The sequence below is a fragment of the Notamacropus eugenii genome, chromosome 4 (genome assembly GCF_028372415.1).
Source record: "Notamacropus eugenii isolate mMacEug1 chromosome 4, mMacEug1.pri_v2, whole genome shotgun sequence".
NCBI lineage: Eukaryota > Metazoa > Chordata > Mammalia > Diprotodontia > Macropodidae > Notamacropus > Notamacropus eugenii.
The window spans coordinates 317364166-317383082 of NC_092875.1; the positions used below are offsets into that span (position 1 = coordinate 317364166).

At 40.2% G+C, this 18917-nt stretch overlaps 1 protein-coding gene across 4 annotated transcripts in view; it reads left to right on the plus strand.

The window, feature by feature from the left end:
• The first annotated feature begins 3134 nt into the window (after positions 1 to 3134).
• The window catches only part of E2F5 (E2F transcription factor 5), a 39475-nt gene continuing 23692 nt past the window's right edge, over positions 3135 to 18917 (plus strand). Inside the window, exon 1 of one of the 4 annotated variants that reach the window (XM_072604992.1) lies at positions 3135 to 3371. In XM_072604992.1, coding sequence (XP_072461093.1) covers positions 3150 to 3371 — 222 coding nt within the window. In that variant the 5' untranslated portion in view covers positions 3135 to 3149. Of the gene's footprint in view, positions 3372 to 4191; positions 4336 to 4413; positions 4604 to 18917 lie in introns of those variants that run through there. The other 3 variants (XM_072604995.1, XM_072604993.1, XM_072604994.1) reach the window with 3 other exon arrangements.

Consider the following 18917-nt stretch of genomic DNA (forward strand, 5'->3'; position numbering starts at 1 on the left):
TCAGACTCACACTGGAGCTATTTAGTTTGGATAACATTTAGGAGGCAAATGTCACTTGTCTAAATTCTTGAAGGACTGTCACATAGAAGAGGTATTAAGCTTCTCCTCCTTTGCTCCGGAGAGGAAATTGCAAAGAGGCAATATAGGCTTAATAATAGCTTAATGTAAGGACAAATTTTCTAACAATTAGATTCTCCGAAAATGAGACTGCCTAAGGATGAATGAAGTAGGATCCCCCTCCAAGAGGTCTTCACCATATTTATGAATGAAATAAGGTACTCAACAATAATGATGGTTACATCAAAAGGGAAAAGTTGTTACTGAGAAGGTGAACCAGAAAAGATTCCATTGAAGAGGCAGCTTTGAAGTTTAAAGGATGAGTAGGAATTCAGTAGGCAGAGGAGTGTAGAAGACAGTACTGGAACAACATCAACTTTAGAAGCAAAGATATGGGGAAAAAGTCTTAGAGTAATCCATTGGTTATAGGATAAAATGCATGGAGGACAGTAATATTTATCAAGTAAGTATATACCATATACCAGTTACAGTGCTAGGCACTGTGATAAAGCTGGAAAGGTAGTGTGGTGCCAGATCATGGAGAACCTTGAATGTCAGGAAAAAGAATTTGTTTATTCTGGAAGCAATAGGGAGTCCCTGAAGTTTCTGAACAGCAATGTCTACGCCCCAGGAAGATTACTGTAACTGAATCATGAAGTATAGATTGGAAGAAGAAGAGATGGAAGGAAGCAGAAAGACTTGTTAGGAGGCTACAATAATTATTAGGGTAATGGAAGTAGAGGAGGAGATGGGGAGGGACATCCTATAGTAAGATAAAATAAGAGTTCATGTGTATGTAGCACATTAAGGTTTAAAATATACTTTCCTTCCAGAAGCATTATGATCCCCCTTCTATAAATGAAACAACCTCAGAAAGGGGTTTGCTCAGTAACATGCTTAGTGATAGGCCCAGGACTCAAATCTGCTGACTCCAAGAACAATATCCTTTCCTAACGGAATCACAGATCTACCACTGGAAGGGATTTCAGAAGACATCTAGTCCAACTCTCTCATTTTATAGATTAAGAAACTGAGGCCAAGGAGGTTAAATAACTTACCCAAGGTTCACACAGGTATAAAATCTCAGAATTGTGATTAGAACCTAGAGCCACTCTTTTCTTCTATACCATGTTGCCTCAAAGGTACTGGGAAAAATGGATGAGGTGGTGTTGCTGACAGAAATAGTGAAATTAGAAGGAAGAGCAGTTTTAGGGATTAAGATAATAAACTTGATCTATAGTTAGAATATGGATTTGGAGCTCTACAGATAGAGTATTTGAGAGTTAATCTGCAAAAGAGACAAAAGTGTGGAGATTACCAAAGGAGAATGCATGTACAGACATACAAAAAACATAATACATAAATATGGAGATAGTGAGAGGAAGATAGAAAAGGAGAGGGGGAGGGAGAGGGAGCTTACAGAACCTTAGGGAACACTCAGTTAAAGGCAAAAGGAAGACTGAGGAAGAACCAGCAAAGGAAAAATTAGAAATTGTGTAAGAGAACCAGGAAAATAAGATTTATCTGATACCAAGGGAGAAAAACATCCAGTAGGAGAAGGCAGTCACCTTCTCAAAAACTACAGAGAAAGAGGATGAAAACTCAAAACAATACAAAACAAAAAACAGCCTTGGTGATTAATTGGTTATTGGTGACCTTTGAGAGAAGAGATTCATTTCAATGGTGGTGGCAGAAGCCAGACTGCAAAGGCTGAGGAGAAAGGAAAGGATGCCATGAAATCATTGCATTTGGAAGTGTTTGTCAAGGAACTTAATAATGATTTTTCAAACTTCAAACCAGTGGCTGGCTGCCCATCAGTTAAGGAAATGACTAAACAAACTGTGGCACATTTAAGTAACATAATATTTTGCCATAAGATACAATGAATATGGAGAATATGGAGAAACTTGAGACTTGCATGAATGGATGCAAGTGAAATAAGCGGATCCAGGAAAACAACATACTTAGCCACTACATGAAAAACAAAGCAGAAAACAACATGTAATTGTAATTGTTCAGCCCCAGAGAAGAAATGAAGAAATAAAAATATCCCTTCTTTTCCTGGAAAGAGGAAAAACTAGGATTATGGAAGTTTCACTGCGCAGGTGAAGAGAAAAGGACATATTTGGATATGATTTTGATGTAAAAACAAGACAATCCTACAAGACTTCTTTTACTTGCACCAAAGGGTTAGGGACAGGCTATAACTAGATCTGGTGGAAGGATCAAGGGAAGGCTTTTATTTTTTTTTAAGGAGGAAGACATAAACATTTTTGTAACCACGTGCTAAGGTGCAAAGGGATTAAACCCCGGAGCTTTCCAAGGGTTAAAAGGAAAACCATTCCCAGTGTCCAGAAGCTCGCCCATCACAACAGCTGGGGGGGAGGTGGAGTGGAAAGCAGGGGTTGTTCTACACTTTGTATCTGTCCCCCCGGGGGGTCTGGCACAGGGCCTGGAACGCCGTAAGCACTTGATGAACGCTTTCTGGTGGATTAATTTATAAAGGAATTGGACAAGACACGTGTCCTAATTCCCACCGACAGGCTATAGGAACGAAGGCTTCTCCGAAGCTGAACAAGATGCTGGGGAAGAGGTGTCCTCGGGCTTTCTGGGGCCACTCCAGCGTTCAGAGGTGCACGCGGGACACGGACCCGCCCCAATTTCTGTTTGTCCCCAGTGGTCATTTTCCAAGGCGGTGACAAGCTCAGCTGCCCGTCGGAGCCCCAGAACAGAAAGGTGTGGACGTGAAATCCTTCATCGCGCCCTTCAGTTGGGCCCTCGCACCATCCCCTCCAGCACCTCCTCTCCATCTCCCCTCTCACTCCGGGTCGGAGGACAAAAAAGCGTCTCCGGGCAACGGCGGGCTTTGGCGTCACTTCCTGCCATTTAAACTCCTTTCTCCACCCTGCGGCTCCTATCTCCTTCCCTCGCTCGCCCCCAGCCCCGCAGCCCAGGCGGTTTAGCTCGCGGAAGCGCGGCGGGGTCGGGGCGGGGGCGATCGCGCGGTGGGGGCGCCGCTCGGGGCACCTGCGCTCGGCGGGCGCGCGGGGCTGAGGGCTTGGGCTCCGCGCCCGGAGGCGGCGGCGGGCGGCATGGCGGCGGCGGCCGAGCCCGGGAGCTCCGGCCAGCAGCCGTCGCCAGGCCAGGGGCAGCCCCCGCAGCCGCAGCCGCCGCCCGCAGCGCCCCCAGGCGGCGGGAGCGGGGGCGGCGGGAGCGGGGGCAGTAGCCGCCACGAGAAGAGCCTGGGCCTGCTCACCACGAAGTTCGTGTCGCTGCTGCAGGAGGCCAAGGACGGGGTCCTGGATCTCAAGGCGGTAAGAGCTGCGCGGGGGCCGGGAGCTCGGGTATCCTCCCGACCGGAGACGGGGACTGGCGCAGGCGCGCGGCTTAGGCCTCGCCGCCCCGGCCTGGGGGTGCCCTCTGCCATGGGGGCGGTGCTCGCCGCCGCTGCCAGCACGTCGTTCCAAGGGCTCGGGACCCCCCAGCCGCCCCTGCATCCTTTGGCCGCCTGATGGCCGGTTCTTCACCCCGGGCTGAGGCGCCCCGGGCCGGCCCTTTGTCAGGCGAGGCCGGGGCTCGAACCCGCCGCCCCCCTCCCCACTCCGCCTGGGCGCGCGCCTCGGGGGGAGGGGCGGAGAGTCCCTTTCCGGGCGCCCTCCAGGATTTCCCTGTGATTTCAGGGGCTTTATCCACGATTTGGGGCGTTCCTCCAATCCGGCTCTCCGGGTACTTGTTCCTGGTGGGATGCCGGGGGAGCTCGGTTTGTCCGTTGGATGGGAGGAATGGCGGGGGCCGGGGAATGCGGGCTGTCCGGACTCTGCCCCCCGAAGTGGGGCTTTTTTTGGCTAAGGCAACCCAACTCCGCGGCTTTCCTGCCGGACGCAGACCTTGCCCAGACCCTGCCCCGGGCCCAGGCACCGGGCCCAGGCACCGGGCAGCGAAGCCTTCCCTAGCTGTGCGGTTGGTTCTGTTTCACCCTGAGGAAGTTAGGCTGGAGAAGTCGCTTCGAGGAGGCCGTCCTGGGCCGGGAGAGAGGAATGGAATTCAGAGATTCGGCCTTCTCCACCTTTCGGTGGGACACTTTCCCGAGGGAATGAAGGCGGCGCGTCCAGAAACACGCCGTGCGTGAGGAGGATGCTCTCGGCGTCCCTGCCGCTCGCTGTGAAAACGAAGTCCAGTCACCGAGCCCTGCAGCCCGGCTCGGAAGAGCGCCGCAGCCCGCCGGGACTTTGGAAAGACGAGTTCTTGGCTTGGATTGACCTTGAGCCAGTCGGAGGAGTAAGACCCAGCCCTAGTGGGGCGGGGTGGGGGGTGGGGGGATCCTGGCCGCCGATTCCAGCCCAGTTTTACAGTTCCACTCGTTGCAGCCCTCTGAGATCCCCCACCATAAACTTATCAGGCTTGAAATGTCCCCGGGGGATCCCTGGGAAGTTCCGAGGCGGTGGAAGTAGAGCCACAGGGGGTCTGGAAAGCCCAAACTGTGTGCGGTCATAGAGACAGTACCAGTTTGAGAGCCAGTCGTTCTGATGAGGTCTTCAGAAAGTTCGTATGTATGGGCTTATTCATCAGCACAGATTGCATTCGTTTTGTATACACAATGTGCATACACTTGTCTGCTGTTAAAGCTGCCTTGTACTTTAATTTTCTCTGTTTCCTAACCTTTTTGCAAACGAATTTTATGTGGACTTGCCTTTCTACAAGTGAGTGTTGATAGCATAAATTTTGCTTTTAGCTTAAAGTGAACTTAATTTTATTTCTGCCTTGGCTTGCACCACCCCTCTTGAAATACTAAGAGACAGTGTGGGAGATTGCAAAACCATGGTTAGGAATTTGCCATTAAAGTTATAGAAACGCCTCTGTGGGAATAGCAGACCGGTTTTAAATACCTTCCAGCATATACTCATTCAGTAAAGTGACATCCCATTCTTGCTGTTTGACTCGGGAATTTTAGCTTACTATTTCACTCAATAATCTATTAATCGTTTACTACCTACCTAGTTATGTCGTGTCTGGTGTTTGATGTTTCACGTGAACGTTGTTTCCGTAGTAGTGGGAATTCCCCTAAAAGCACAGGGATTTTTTGGTTTATGTTATAGCAAGAAATATCTGAATCAATTAATTGAGAATGCCTATTTCTATTGGATATTTTTATTAGTCACTTTATGAACCAAATTGGTTTTATTCTTTTCTTCTCCTGTATATAAAATTAAGTTTTTAGACATTCCTTTCATTTTTCTTCCATGTTATTTCAGACTGAAAGAGATGTTGAATATGGTTCTGGCCCTAGTATAAATTAGGTCCATTCTGTCATACAACTTGTCATTTAAAAATACATTTAATGGAATTAAAATTTTTCCTCGATGATCATCCTTTGTACTGCAACTGCTGTGACCCCAAGAATTTCAATATCCTCAAATTACAGAAACATAAAGTAAAGCTGTTCGTTGACCTATTTAGAAAATATGAATCAAAAAAGACAGTATTGAGCTACAAAAATGAATTATTTTGTTAAATTCCAACTGTAATGTTGACTGAAAAGTATAATGACTGTGTGTAAGACACAGCATACAGATTTTACATTCATGGCAATTATAATGTACATTACATTGTGAAAGAATAAAAAGTCTTCTATCATGTAATGATCGAATTTCTCTCTGTACTAAAATTAAATAATACAACTGAGGGCTCTGCTTAACTGAACAAAGCTACTCTGTAATATAGTTCTAAACTTTACAGTTGGGATGCAGAAAAACTAGTCTCTATTATACTACTTTTCAGTAACAGAAAATTACTTTGTCCTTGTTAGTACACTCATGTCCAGTTGAGGTAATGACTCAGGTTGTGAATATATGTGTGTAATTTTTAGATGGTGTCAGGAAGCCCTTGGTTCCAACCCTGTGTGAAACTCATTAGCTTGTATGTCTTTGGCAAATCATTTAACTTCTCTCAGCTTCGGTGTCTTTATCAGGAGATGAGAGTAGTCTCCTACCTTGGTATTGTTGTAAGGCATTCCTGAGATGATGTATTTATTAAGTGTTTAGCATAGGACAAGCACTGTTGTAAGCTCTGGAATTATAAATACAAGCAAAATAGTCCCTGCTCACCAGGAGCCTATATTTCTATGGGGAGAAACAACTCATAAAAGGAGAATTAAAGGGGAAGGGTACTGCTGTGGCAAGAGGAGTAAAGTGAAGCACCTAGATCAGGGCCAGGCAAGAGGAAAGCTCCTAGAGTCCAAGGCTCCAGTGAGAAAAGGTCCACATGGGCAGAATGAAAGCAGCATGGTTTGGAGATGTCTGCAGAGCAAGGGTTGGCATTTTGTAAAACTTAAGCCTTAAACAAAGGTAAACTATTATCACTTGGATCTGCCCCTAGTGCAGATTCCAACCCTCCCTCCCATTCCCATGCCTTTTTGTCTTGTGCATTATTGTCCATGTACTTCCGTAAAGCCTCCATTAGAGAATCTGCCCAAAGCATGGAGGTTACTAGTCTAATGCTGCTGTCTTATCACCTTTCTACATGACTGATCTGATCTCTCTGTTCATAAATGCTATGGATAGTGTCTTATGCTACTTGTTTGGTAAGATGTCATTAATATGTTACAGCCTACCTTTACCCACCTGTCCCAGTTGCCCTTTCCGCTACCTGCAGTTTGGATTGTAGAGACAGCTTGGCATAACAGAAGAGCTCAGGAAACCTGAGTTTTAATTCCGCATCTAGACCTTCTTTAGCTTTGAGATCCTAAGCAAGTCACTCAACCTGTTAGAGTTGGGGGGGGGAGGTTGGGGTATTATGATACTTGCACTATGTTGTGTTTTGTTTTGTTTATTTTTCAAGAAATGTTTTCTAGACCCAACACTCACCCAAAATAGAAACCTCCTTTGTATTAAAGAGAATAGTTTATCAAAATATTAAAAAAAAATTTTGATATAAAATGGTAAAACACTCATAATGCTGAAATCACAAGTCCTTAGAAACAGAAGTATCATTCAGTTAATGTTTTTTAAGTTACAAAAAGGTCAGCAATTTCCTTGATGCATTAAAGTTTTCTAGATACAAAAAGGTATTAAGAAGGTAAGAAGCCAACGTAGGGAAACTCAGGCACATGTTGTAAACCATGTAAAATATGTTTATGAGTTTCAAAACAGTGAATTATCACTTTAATTACCTTATCTAGAAGAAGTTTAAGTGCTGTTATTATTGCCTTCATTCAGGTAGATCTGAAAAGGTCTTTTTGTTCAGGTATGTCTAACTCTTTATAACCCCTTTTGGGGATTCCTTGGCACAGACAGATACTGTACCTTTTTCTTTTCCAGTTCATTTTAAAGATGAGGAAACTAAGGCAAATAGGGTTTAAATGAATTGCCCAGGGTCTAAAACCAGATTTAAACTCAGGTCTTACAGACTCCAGTCCTGGTGCGACATCCACTGCACGGTTAGGGAAATACTTATTTCTTAATATTCTCAGTTGCACTACAAAGGAGGCCTTAACATGCTTCCACACAGCGGCTAGCTATTTTGATATCTCCCTTTTTGGGGAGAAAGATAAATAAATTACAAAAAGAAAAAACCAACCTTTCACAACAGGTATTTAGTGTATTCTCTGTTACAGAACAAAGGAAGAAAGTGCTGCATTTATCTCCTGTCTTTATGCCTTTTGTACTATTTGTTCTTTTTAGAGTGCATAGAATATATTCCCTACTTAACCTCCAAATCTTAGTTTCTTTAAAGATTTGGCTCAAGAGTTACCTTCTCCATGAAGTTTTTCCTGATTCTTCCCCAGTTTCTAGTGCCTTCTCTCAAATATTATCTTTTATCTGTTTTATGTAACTAACATTGAATAATTGATACTAGATCCACAGGAGCTGGGGGTACTGTACCTTCTCCCTGTTCCTAAGGGCCTTCTCTGCTCTCCCTTTAAAAAAAATATTTTAAAATTTATTTTCAGTTTCAAATTTCCTCCCTCACCCATTGAGAATGTAAGAAATATGACTGCATTATACATGTGAAGTTATGCAAAACATTTCTACTAAAAAGATCAACAAAAATAAAGTTAGAAAAATATGCTTCAGTTTCCATTTGTCATTTTCCTTTTCTGTTATCTTAGCCATTTTGGTTTTAATTTGCACTTCTCAAATTATCAATAATTTAGAGCATTTTTCAATTTCTTCTAAAACTTCTGAACTTCCGTTCATAGCCTTTGACCATTTTTCAATTGGGGAATGCATCTTATTTTTAGAAATTTGGCTCGATCCCTTGTATATTTTAGAAATGCAACTTTTATTGGAGAAACTTGCTGTAAAAAATTTTTCCTCTGTTTCCTGCTTTCCTTCTAATTTTGACTCCATTGATTTTGTTTGTACAAAAACTCTTCATTGTAATTAAAATTACCTATTTTACTTCCCATGATTCTCTCTATCTTTTGTTTAGTCATAAACTCTTCTTCCCTTATCCAGATAGGTAATTTTTTCTATCCTCCTCTAATTTGCTTGTGATATTACCCTTAATGTTTAAATCATGTACCCATTTTGAGCTTATCTTGCTATAAAGTGTGACTTGCCTCATTCCTATCAGACTGCTTTCCACTTTTCCCAGTAGTTTTTGTCAGATAGTGAGTTCTTGACCCAATAGCTTGGATCTTTGAGTTTATCACGCACTGGCTTCTTTACTCTTGACTCACACATGTGGTCCAAACCAAGTGTAGCCCTTTGAGAACCTGATCTCTCATGAGAGAATGGCTAGGATCCCTATTCTCATTCTTCAGCTCACTAAAGTTTCACCCTGTGGCCCTAAGGATTATAGCTTAGACTTAGGGTCATATCTAGGGCGTTCTCAAAAGAAGAGGGTAGAAATATATACATTGTTCAACATGAGTCAGGTATAGTGCGGATATTTTATTCTTACACAAAAAAGAAATACTAAACATAAAAAGACTCACAAAATTATTTTTAAACAGGGTTTAGCATCTTGTTAATACTGTTGGGAGATCTGATAACTTAAACTTCATCAAACATAAAACAGTGGAGAGAACCGATGATCAAGCATTTCATATCTGACCTCACCTCTGCACTGTCCAAACAACTTCTGGAACATGTCTGCTAGTAAAATGGCTAGCCGTGGTCAAATGTTCTTGTCAGTGACTCTTATCTTTAATACAGAAGCCTGCCTTGCCACCAGCCATTTTCACTCATCTGGACTCTACACTTCTTGAACTCACAAGGTCATCACCAGCCGTTAACATGTCTGTCCTGGGACAGATCCACCACTTCAGATCAGGGGGAGAAAAAGCAACCTTTTCTTCTTGCCCTAGGTGAAGTCATCATGTTGTCAGGATGAAGAAGGTCCACTTCCTCCTCTTAAGTCTCAGAGTTTTATGTTCCTGGAGGGAAAAACTGAGAGCCAGTCAGAACTTTTGTTCTAATTGATGTAGCACTCTGTCCTCCTTGCCACTGGAGCAGAAGAAATACTGAGACACCACTGTGTATGTTTATGGCATCACCAAAAGTTTTTAGAGGAGTTCCTGGTACATGAGATGGTTCATATAGCCCGGTTCTCTATTTTTATATGTGTGCATGTCTCTTTTGGCTAAATTGTGAGCTCCTGGAGGGCAGGGAATGTTTCAGTTCTGTCCTTATATCCCTAGTGCTGGCTCATAGTGCTTAATAAATGTGTATTTGATAACTTATCTTTATCCCAGTCTCCTATGGGCCTAATGGCTAAAAAAGGGCTTAAACACAGACAAATAATATTTGCATTCTGTACTTAGTGGTTGTGACCTCGCAGGAGGAACATATCACCAGTTTGGAAGACCTGAAGAGTTGGGCTCAACATCTTTTCTGAAGAGGCCTTTTCCATTTATCTTCAGACAAAAAGAATTCTGTTTGTATTGCCTTCTCATATCAGCCTGTTAGAATCCTTTGTTTTCAGACCTTCAGAATGGTATGATATTTAGTAGTGCTTCTGTAATGCATTTAGTCTTTAATCTATACTTTCCATGCAGATTTAACAAAGGTATTCATTTAGTTCTTGTTTCAACAGACTTAGTCAGCGTTAATCTCATCCATGCCATTTCTATAATCCTTTAATGCAACTAAGCTCCTGACAAAATGCTCAGAGATTCATTTATTTTTTCATTTTCTAAACATTTAGTGCTTGCTATAATTCAGTGCAGTGTGCTAGATCCTGGAAGAGAAAAAAGATAAATGTGGTCAATCCTCAACTTTCGCTGGGCAAAATTCCTAGAAAAATGTGCAAAAGTCAGAAACAAAAATGTTGTTATGTTAAACCTGGGAAACGGGGTTAGTTTCCCAAGACCACCAAAAACTAATCTTTCACCAGAGATTGCTGAAAATACACTTTTCTGCATGCAATTCTTTATAATAAAACACTAATTCTAATAATATGCATTTTTCCTAACACAGTAACCATGAAATAACCCATAAATGCAGTACACATGATAAAATTGATAACATGTAAAACATTTTTCCTCACTAGTAATGCCCTAAAATTCTGTAGTCTTTTATGCTAACTTCTCAATTGTTTAAAATTTCAGACAATTTTCACTTTTTATGAGTTGAACTCTCCAGTACCATAAATACTGTACTGCAAGTAAAATTCTTAAAACTAAAATATTTTTTAACTTGACTCTTACCTGCCATTGTGTGAAATTCCAATGTGTGTATGAGAGTGTTGTATTGTATACCATCTTGCTGTATACTTTTGCTACCCTGGCTGTCCTCTGAAATTCAAGAGAGAGAGATTGTTGGGATGTTTAAGGGGTCCTGACAGAAAACCCTGAGACTGATAAGATCTCAATATCACCTTATAGCCCAAAGGAGTTGTGCTATGCTTTGGGGGCATAATTGCAACACAAAGGCAAGGCATGAAAATATGCTGTGAAGACTTGAGGATCTTTTTATTACGATAGGGTGAGCAAGACCAGTGACACCTAGAAGGATGCTAGCCACTCCACAAACTTACACAAATCATGCTTCACATTTTTTCTTTACTGCTCACAGCTGGAAACATGCACTTTTGCCAACACAAAAGTCACAGTGAAGTTACTAATAAAATCACAAGAATCAGAAGGTGCAAATGTTGAGAACTGACTGTAATACATGATCTATACCCTGATGCTAGTATAATAGGGAAAGATAATACTTGTATATAGATGAATATAACACAAAATATGGTATAGTGAAGGCATACAAGGAATACAAAACAGCACAAGATGAGATAAGGATGTGATTATTTATAGTTTAAGGAGGGAAATAAGGGAAAGTTTCATGACCTGAATTTTGGAAAATGGGTAAGAAGTGAACAAATAGGAGGTTGTTGGAGAGAGGGTACTCCAGGCATTAGGAACAGCATCAACAAAGATGTGAAAACATGGGACATGTTTGGGGAAAAGAGAATCTGGTTTCACTTTAGTGTAGATCAGTGGGAGTAATGTGAGATAAGGCTGAAGAGTTGGACTAGAGCCAAACTATGAAAGTCTGCATTGAAGCTTAACAGTTTGATGTTCATTCAGCGTGGTAGTGCAGAACCATGGAGTCCATGCAGTTTCCAAAACTTAATTCTTGAGGCATCTTTAAAGATGTATTGAGAGGAATCCCAACTAAATAGTTGTGTTTGTCATCCCAGAAAACCTGCTTGCCCAGTTCCTTCACATTTCTGGCAATTTTACAACTTCTAGATGAAGCAGATTAGTTCAGACCTTAGCAGCTGTTTGGAATATTTCTGAACCACAGTGAAACTGATGCTATAACTGCTCCTGAGGTTTCATTAAAGGTAGAAGCAACAAATAAAGCTGGCATCCTTCTTCAGTAATGACAACTGGCTTTATTGTGGCAGAAAATTTCCATTTCTTCATAAACTTATACAATTTTAATGGCAAAAAAAGACACCTTTAAATTGTGTTAATTAGATTTTTTTCCGGTTAGTAGAAAATCTGAATTTTATTTTTTTTTTAGATTACGACATTCATTTCCACAAAGTTTTGAGTTCCAGTTTTTCTTCCCATCTCTCCCATTCCCCCACCCCATGACACCTTGCATACTCCTTCCCTCCATGTGCCCTGCCTTCTATCACTCCCCACCCTTCCCCTATTCCCATCTTCTCTCTTTTCTTGTAGGGCAAGATTGATTTCTATACCCCATTTATAATAGCTAATAATAATATAATAATAATAATATAAATATTTCTTATTTCCCAGTTATATGCAATAACAGTTCTCAACATTCATTTCTAATACTTTGAATTTCAACTTCTCTCCCTCCCTCCCCACTCATCCCCACTAAGAGGGCAAGAAACTCAGTACAGGCTATATATGTGTCATTTTGCAAAAGATTTCCATAATAGTCATGTTGTGTAAGACCAACTGTATTTCCCTCCATCTTGTCTCCCCTTTATTCTATTCTCTCATTTGACCTTGTCCTTTCCCAAAAGTGTTTTCTTCTAATTACTCCCTTCTCCCATTTGCCCTCCCTTATATCATCCCCCTCATCTCACGTGTCCCTTTCTCCCTTACTTTCCTGTAGTGTAAGATAGATTTTCATACCAAACTGATGAGCATGTTATTTCCTCCTTAAGCCATATGTGAAGAGAGTAAGCTTCACTTTTCCCCTCACCTCCTCCCTTTTCTCCTCCATTGAAGAATTTTCTTGTCTCTTTTATGAGTGATAATTTGCCCCATTCCACTTCTCCCTTCCTCCTCCCAATATATTCCTCTCTCACCCCTTAATTTTATTTTTTATAGATATCATCCCTTCTGATTCAACTCACTGTGCTGTGTGTGTGTGTGTGTGTGTGTGTGTGTGTGTGTGTGTGTGTAATCCCTCCAACTACCCAAATACTGAGAAAAGTTTCAAGAGTTACAGATATTATCTTTCCATGTAGGAATGTAAACAGTTCAACTTTAGTAGGAAGTCCTTTGTGATTTCTCTTTACTGTTTACCTTTTCATGCTTCTCTTAATTCTTGTGTTTGAAAGTCAGATTTTCTCTTCACTTCTGGTCTTTTCATCAAGAGTGCTTGAAATATATCACCGAATGACCATTTTTTCCCTTAAAGTATTATACTCAGTTTTGCTGGGTAGGGATTCTTGGTTTTAATCCCAGTTCCTTTGACTTCTGGAATATCCTATTCCAACCCCTTTGATCCCTTAATGTAGAAGCTGCCAGATCCTGTGTTATCCTGATTGTATTTCTACAGTACTTGAATTGTTTCTTTCTAGCTGCTTGCGATGTTTTCTACTTGACCTGGGAACTCTGAAATTTGGCCATAATATTCCTAGGAGTTTCTCTTTTCAGGTCTCTTTCAGGAGGTGATCAGTCGATTCTTTTAGTATTTATTTTGCCCTCTGTTTCTAGAATATCAGGGCAGTTTTCCTTGATAATTTCATGAAAGATAATGTCTAGGCTCTTTTTTTTGATCATGGCTTTCGGGTAGTCCCATTATTTTTAAATTGTCTCTCCTGGATCTGTTTTCTAGGTCAGTTGTTTTTCCAGTGAGATATTTCACGTTATCTTCAATTTTTTCATTCTTTTGGTTTTGTTTTGTAGTTTTTTGGTTTATCATATAGTAATTAACTTCTCTCAGCTCCACTTTCATTTTTAAAGAACTATTTTCTTCAGTGAGCTTTTGAACCTCCTTTTCCATTTGGGTGATTCTGCTTTTTAAAGCCTTCTCACTGGCTTTTTAGTCCTCTTTTTCTAACTGAGTTAGCCCATTTTTAAAGGTGTTATTTTCTTCAGCATTTTTGGGGGGGGGGGGTTCTCCTTTAGCAAGTTGTTGACTTCGCTTTTCAAGCTCTTCCATGGCCTGAGCCCACTGCACATTCATTTTGGAGGTACTGGATGCAGAAGCCTTGACTTCCTCTTACAGTACATATTGTTCTTCCTCATCCGAAAGGATAGAAGGAGATACCTGTTCGCCAAGAAAATAACCTTCTATGGTCTTACTTTTTTCCCCCCTTTTTGGGCATTTTCCCAGCCAGTTACTTGATTTCTGAATCCTTTATCAAGAGGAGGGTCCTAGTGCTCCTCCTCACCTTAGGACTGTGCTCAGGGGCTGAGATTCAGCTCAATTGCTTAATTCCCCCAGGGGCTTTAGGCAGAGTGTTTCACAAATGGACGCTGCAATTGCTACCACCTCTGGTGCCACTGCTGCTGCCACTGCCTGGGGCCAATGCTAGGGGGGGACCCTGCTCCTCTCGCCCACTTGGGAAAGCCCTCTCACTGACCTTTGAAGCTTCCAGCAGCACTTGTGGGTTGAGGGATCTGAGACCCTCCCTATTGGGGATTCTGCCCCAGAGTCCTGTTCCAGTCCTGTTCCTCCCAGTGCCATGCAGCCTGGGCTGGGCTGGGCTCTGCTCCGCTCGGTGTCCTGTGGGATAAATCTTTCCTGTCGGCCTTCCAGGTTACCTTTGGCTAGAAATCTCTTTCAAACTGTTATTCTGTGGCTTCTGCTGCTCTAGAATTTGTTGAGATTCATTTTTTACAGGTATTTATGGGCTGAGGGGGAAAAGCTTGTGTATGTATTTCTTTCTGCTCTGCCATCTTGGCTCCAACCCCCAGTTTGAACAACTTTTTAAGAGGCTACTTACAAATTATTTTTCCTAAATCTAGAATTACCTTTTTATGCCCTCAGACCATTTTCTCCATTAGGCAATGACTATTATTATAGATTTACTTCAGCTTTTTTAGAGCCATAATTCAGATTTTTATCAGTAATTTTACTACTGTGATCTCAGTTCTTGAAAACTATCCATTCCATTGGTACACTGCTCTTGCTGTGGGAAGGTTTTCCAATGTGCCCTGGCAACAAACTGTATCTTTTTTTCTGAGGACCACTCTAGCTAAGTTTGAAGAAGCTCATCACCAGTAGGCTGGCTACTTGAAACAAAGAAAATACAAAATGACTCCAAGTTCTATGCATTCCATTTCTACAGTGATGGTTATAGTATGTCAGAAGCCATCTAAATCTAGAATATCTCTTGTCCTGGTATGGTATGTAGCTGAATGGACAAATCACAGAATATGTCCATCCTTGTGCGTATGAATGTGTGTGTGTGTGTTGTTATTTTGGGTATATGGATGGACAATTCACTAGGCTCAAATTGAACAAGAGAACAAAGTAGATTGCTTTTGGGACATTGAAAAGGTTGTTTATGACCCCAAGCTTCTCCCAGAGATAGAAGTTCACTTTTTAAACACCTGTATTATTTTACAAGTACAGTAGAACAATATAGTCTCAAAATAATTTAAGTTGAACATTACTAAAAGTGTGGTAGTGAAGTTTGTGATGGACATGAACAGACGTAAACACATAATAATGAATCATGCAGAATAAGTGATATAAAGGATGTTATTAAAGAAATATATGATCAGAAGAAAGGATGGGCTGCTCATATAGTTAGATGAAGGGATAACTTTTGAACATTGCTCATGTGTTCATTGGTATTCACACAAAGTAAAGAGAAAGTGAGCAAGGCTGTCAGCATAACAAACTTGTAGGAAGGACATGGAGAAAAATTGCAGAGGTTGAGTTAGACTGCATTTTTTGGAGGGAATATACATGTTGATAAGATCACAAATCCATTTGAGTATTTTCTGTATACATTCATATTACAATATTTAGTTTTTCATTTTGACAACGTTGCTTCTGTCATGGAAATTTTTTTTTTTTGTGCAATCATTCCACCAATTTTGCCTTCAATTATTCCTTCCATTTACTTGATAACAAACTAGTCTTAGAAATGTTAGTGGTTATAAGGCATGAAAAAGAAATTAAAAAAATAAGCATTGGCTATGAAGCAAAAATATCTCTGGTGGCTGATAATATGATTTCATGTCTAGAGAATATGAGATGCTCAATAAATGCCTTATGTCAAGGTGACAGTTATAAAATGTGTTTGTTTGTCCTTCGTTGCCGAAGAAGACCCTGCCATCAGAGAAATGATGACATGACTTGCACTTGACTTTGTTTTGAGTGAGGGAGGACTGTGCAGGTCACCAGCCTCACTTCTCCTCCAGAGCCATCTGAATCCAGTGGCCAGATATTCATCAGCATGACTGGAGATGACCCAGGATGAGGCAGTTGGGGTTAAAGTTGCCCAAGGTCACACAGCTAGTGAGTGTCAAGTATCTGAGGTGAGATTTGAACTCAGGTCCTCTTGACTCTTGCACTGGTGCTCTATCCACTGCACTACCTAGCTGCCCCAGTTATAAAATACCTCCTTCCCAATATAACATTTTTATATGCCACCAATAAAATCAGGAAAAGCAGATAGAGAAGTATCATTTATGATAAAATATATCAAATACTCTTGTGTTAATTTACTGAAACAGATAAATGGTTTGTATAGTAAGACATGGAAGCCCTGTATATTAAGATAATTTTTATTATTATATTATATAGTATATTAAAACAATAATTTCAGCAGAAATTAAGGAAGAGATCAACAGAGGAATAGCCTCCATCATGGTGACAAAACCAGTACAGTTAAAGTATCTATCCTTTACAAATTATATTGTCAGTTTAAAAGAATGTCAATCAAGATACCAGTGAGCTACTTTACAGAATCAGAATGAATAAAAGTAATATAGAAAACATGACTAAATATATTGAGGTACTATGAAAAAAATTGATGAGAAATTCACAGTCACAGCTTAAAAAATAAATTTATTTTAATTAGTAACTAGGAAAAGTGTCTTGGGGAGAAAGGAAGGAAAAAAGGAAGGAGACTCTTAAAGGTAGAACCTGGTATATATGAGAATTTAATGTTTAATCAAGCCTTGGTTTTTTAAAATAGAGGAATGACAGTGGCATATTGGAAAGAGTATTGGATTTAGAGCACAATATAACTGAATTTAAATTCCAGCTTTGGCACTTATCAGCTGAGGGACCATAGGCCCTTGATTCTCAATTTTTTTTTTTTTTTTGCTCAAGTCTTTGCCATAAGGAATTGAACCACTGCTATTTGTAAACAGTTTAAACTTTTGGGTCTCCATTTTCTCACCTGTTAACTTGGTGTTTATATCATTTTACGTATTCTTTTCTAGTTGCAACGTTTTGTGATCTATGCTTTATGAATAATGAAATAGAAATCTTTGGAAAAAATAGTAGATTGTTTTGTTTTTAATGGGCTTAGATCAGAGTTTTTTAACTTGGGGGGTCATATCCATTTCAATTCCAATTTGAACTTAAATGGTGGGGGTGGATTACATTATTTTCACTAACCTCTAAATGAAATATAGTTTTTTCTTCCTTTCCTATAGTTTAAAAACATAGAATTCATTAGATTGCTAAAGGGAGTATAGAAGAAAAAAAATTAAGAACTCTTCATTTAGATCCATATTTTATGCAACACATATTGCAATAAATTGCAATTAAACATGAAATCATTAACTTTTAGTAAACAATAAATACTATTCCTCTCAATTGTGAAGAGAAGAATTTGTATTAAATGGGAATGTAACTGTGTTACATTCTGTCCTGTTTGTTTTTGTTCTAACCAAATAGTGGTTGTGGGTATGAGTGGGCTGCAACAAATAACCAAAGAGGAACTTCAGAGAATATGACTCAAGGATGTCATCAAGGAATTGAATGAAAGGAAGAGAAGAATGATTGTCACCTGGCCAAAATGAGAGATGAAAGATTGACAGCTAGAGTGCTTCACTGGTATTCTCACAATGTTGGGAGAAAGTGAGGAGAGCCACTGGCACATTGGGTGGAGGATCCACTGTGGAAAAGTTATGGAAGAACATGGATGAGTATTGTACAAGATGAGCATGCATGAATTCTACCTCTTCCATTGGGGGGAAAAAACTTCCAAATAATTAGATCATAGCTCCATTTGAGTATTTGAGGAATGTTTGGGATACTAGAATGCTTTAAAAATTGTTAAGAGGGAAGGAGGGCAAATAGGAATTTTATTGTTGTAATAAGTTTTGAGAACTCTTTCCTCCCAACCAGATCTAGGTAACTGGAAGAAGATGACTAGGAGGATAGTTGTTTAGCACAGTGACAAAAGTGGGGGCCTTGGAATGTTTGAAGACCTTAGTTTGAATCCCACCTCGAATCCTACCGTGTACTAGTTATATGAAACTGAGAAAATCACTTACCCTGTTTCCTCAGCTTTAAAATGGTGATAATAATAACACCTAGTCCCAGGTTTATTATAAGGATCAATTGAGAGTCACTTTCAAAATGAAAAGCATTTCATTGGGTTATGGACTTTAAAAAATTAATAGCATGTGTTTGTATAAATAATTATGTTTGGGGATGACATGTTATGTATTATATTAATCTATTTTAAACAAAAATACAGATAAAATTTCTCAACAACTAAACCCACACACAATATATAGTTTCACTCAAGAAAACATTTATATGCCACTAAGAAATCAGATACCTACATAGCAGGATTTGGAAATGAAACAACTGATAACATGGCCCATTTGTGATAAAATAGCAAGGGGAAGGGGTGTGTTTTGCAGGCAGTAAGAGAAAAAAGGAGGTATTGTATACTACCTTGTATCCCCTTTAGTTACCATTCTTTTTCTCACTTTCACTGCCAAATGTCATGAATGAGCTGTCTATATTCTCTGCCTCTGTTTTCTCTAATCCACTCTTAGCACTTTTCTAATACTCTTTCCCTCAAAGAGTTCATCCATTCTCACATCATTTATCACTTCTATATTGACTGCCAAATCTCTCATGTCTAGTTATTGAGCATTTTTTCTTGAATGCCTTTTCATTAACCCAAATTCCTAAGCATTTTTGTGTTTATCTCTGTACAGCTGTATTTAGTATTTATATTTTATTGTGATGCTGTGTACTCTTGTTTATTTGTAACCT